The 2,534-nt window shown below is 42.0% G+C and overlaps 1 protein-coding gene across 1 annotated transcript in view; it reads left to right on the forward strand.

Moving 5' to 3' along the window:
• Positions 1-366: 366 nt before the first annotated feature.
• The window catches only part of tgfbr2l (transforming growth factor beta receptor-like), a 435,413-nt gene continuing 433,245 nt past the window's right edge, over positions 367-2,534 (forward strand). Inside the window, exon 1 of the mRNA XM_039818865.1 lies at positions 367-575. Coding sequence (XP_039674799.1) covers positions 521-575 — 55 coding nt within the window. The 5' untranslated portion in view covers positions 367-520. The remainder of the gene's footprint in view (positions 576-2,534) is intronic.

The raw sequence follows: 2,534 nt of genomic DNA on the forward strand, positions 1-2,534 counted from the left end.
GACCTTAATATTGACGTTCAATTGTATGAAAAAAAGACCAATATCCAGATGGAGAAGAGTTTGGGGGCAACGTTACCTCAGAACAACAAGTTTGGGAACTGACGTTACTGACTTAAAGTCTTATACTGTAATAGGCCTACTTTTATTTAGCCTATAAGTAACATGGTGAATGCAGAAACTTTACTAACTAAGTGTTTTTTTCATAGTGGTGTTGGTACTTTTACTGCAGTCAAAAAGAGTTCAGAGTTCTTTGATAAAGTCGTGATAATAATAATAATAATAGTGGAAACACAGAGGCAGCAGCAGGGGGCGGGACTAAACCACATCTGGATGAAAAACATCTGGACTTTCTTCTCTCTCTCTCTCTCTCTCTCTCTCTCTCTCTCTCTCTCTCTCTCTGCATACATGAGAGTCTGTCCGCTGATACCGGGGGCCGAGGACCGACCGACCGACAGACGGACCCAACAACTGACGGACCGACCGAGCCCTGTGTTGTTTTTCCGGCTCACTTTGCCCGCAGATGATGGCTCGTTGTCGGACGCTTTGGACCGGGATCCTCGCCCTCCTGACTGCCGGTGAGTGCTGCCCGTTCTCCGGGCTTTCTCTCTCTCTCGCTCTCTCTCTCTCTTTCTCCTTTTCCTCGGCGCTGTTTGGAGGTTTGAGGCCGGAGAGAAGAGAAGAGATGGATGAAGGAAGGGGGGGATGTTTTGTCAGAATCAGAAAAGGGTCTGTTGCCAAAGTAAGTTACACTATGAGGAATTTGCCTTCGTTGCATACATAAACACACAAACAGACAAATATATTCAAAATAGCTGTTTAACATGAGAAAAAGGAGGCTGAATTGACTGAGTGCAGAATGTGCAAAAGAAAAAAAAAGTTGTTTAGTAGGCTATATTGTTTAGGAGACAGCTGGAGGACTACCAGAAGTGAAAGTACATATACAACAAAGTTAAAGTACTCCAGTAAAAGTAAAGGTGCTTTAGTGTGTCCTGCTTTTCTACTTCTGTCACAGAACAGAAGGATTAACAAAGTATCAGCAGTAAAAGTACACTAGTAGCAGCTTAATGTAGATGAAGTAATAAAAAAGAAATGTAAAAGTAATGTACTTTTCACTGGTCTAACTAAAAAGCTGTTATATTAGTTTATTTCCACATCTGTTTATTGCTGTCACTTGGAAATTCTCCTTTATTTAATTTATTTAAAATAAGTTTATCCCACAGGTTGACTTCAGATCTTTAAAACTGGAGTTGTTATCGTGTTACACATAGAGAGACAAAGACAGAGAGTTGGTGGTAACGGGCTTCAGTCTTCGCATGTTGAACCTATAGCGTGGATTCGCTAACATTCAGACACTGATGTTGGGTGATCCGGTCTGTCTGGTTTTGGACAACCCGTTCTGTAAAATACGGATGCTTGGGCAGTGGCTGTCAGCGTCAGATACAATGCAAAAATCCCCCTTCAGCGTGTGTGTAAAACGCACTGGGCAGAGCAGAAGCTACGCAGCGCTGTAAGATGACGTAGTATTAAGAACGACAGCAGTAGAGAGTAGTATGAAGAGAGACAACAGTAGAGAGTACTATGTAGAGAGACAACGGTACAGAGTAGTATGTAGAGAGACAGCAGTAGAGAGTAGTATGTAGAGAGACAGCAGTAGAGAGTAGTATGTAGAGAGACAGCAGTAGAGAGTAGTATGTAGAGAGACAGCAGTAGAGAGTAGTATGTAGAGAGACAACGGTACAGAGTAGTATGTAGAGAGACAGCAGTAGAGTAGTATGTAGAGTGACAGCAGTAGAGAGTAGTATGTAGAGAGACAGCAGTAGAGAGTAGTATGTAGAGAGACAACGGTACGGAGTAGTATGTAGAGAGACAGCAGTAGAGAGTAGTATGTAGAGACAACAGTAGAGAGTAGTATGTAGAGAGACCAGAGAGTAGTATGTTAGAGACAACGGTAGAGAGTAGTATGTAGAGAGACAGCAGTAGAGAGTAGTATTGTGAGAGACAGCTAGAGAGTAGTATGTAGAGAGACAAATAGTAGAGAGTAGTATGTAGAGAGACAACGGTAGAGAGTATTATGTAGAGAGACAACGTTGAGAGTAGTATGTAGAGAGAGCAGTAGAGTAGTATGTAGAGAGACAACAGTAGAGAGGTGTATGTAGAGAGACAACGGTAGAGAGTATATGTAGAGAGAAAACGGTAGAGAGTAGGTATGTAGAGAGACAGCAGTAGAGATATATGTTGAGAGACAACAGTAGAGAGTAGTATGTAGAGAGACAGCAGTAGAGGTGTATGTAGAGAGACAGCAGTAGAGAAGCGTATTGAGAGACAACAGAAGAGAAGGTGAAAAAAAAGACAGCAATAGAGAGTAGTATGTAGAGAGAGTAGTAGAGAAAAAATAAGACAACAGTAGAGTAGTAGTTAGATGTAGAGAGACAACAGTTAGAGAGAAACAGTAGAGTAGGACAGTAGGAGAGACAGTAGTGAAAGGGACAGTGAGAGAGAGCAGTGAGACAGTAGAATGGAATGGAAGGAAATAG

This window comes from Perca fluviatilis, chromosome 12 (assembly GCF_010015445.1).
Source record: "Perca fluviatilis chromosome 12, GENO_Pfluv_1.0, whole genome shotgun sequence".
Classification (NCBI taxonomy): Eukaryota; Metazoa; Chordata; class Actinopteri; order Perciformes; family Percidae; genus Perca; species Perca fluviatilis.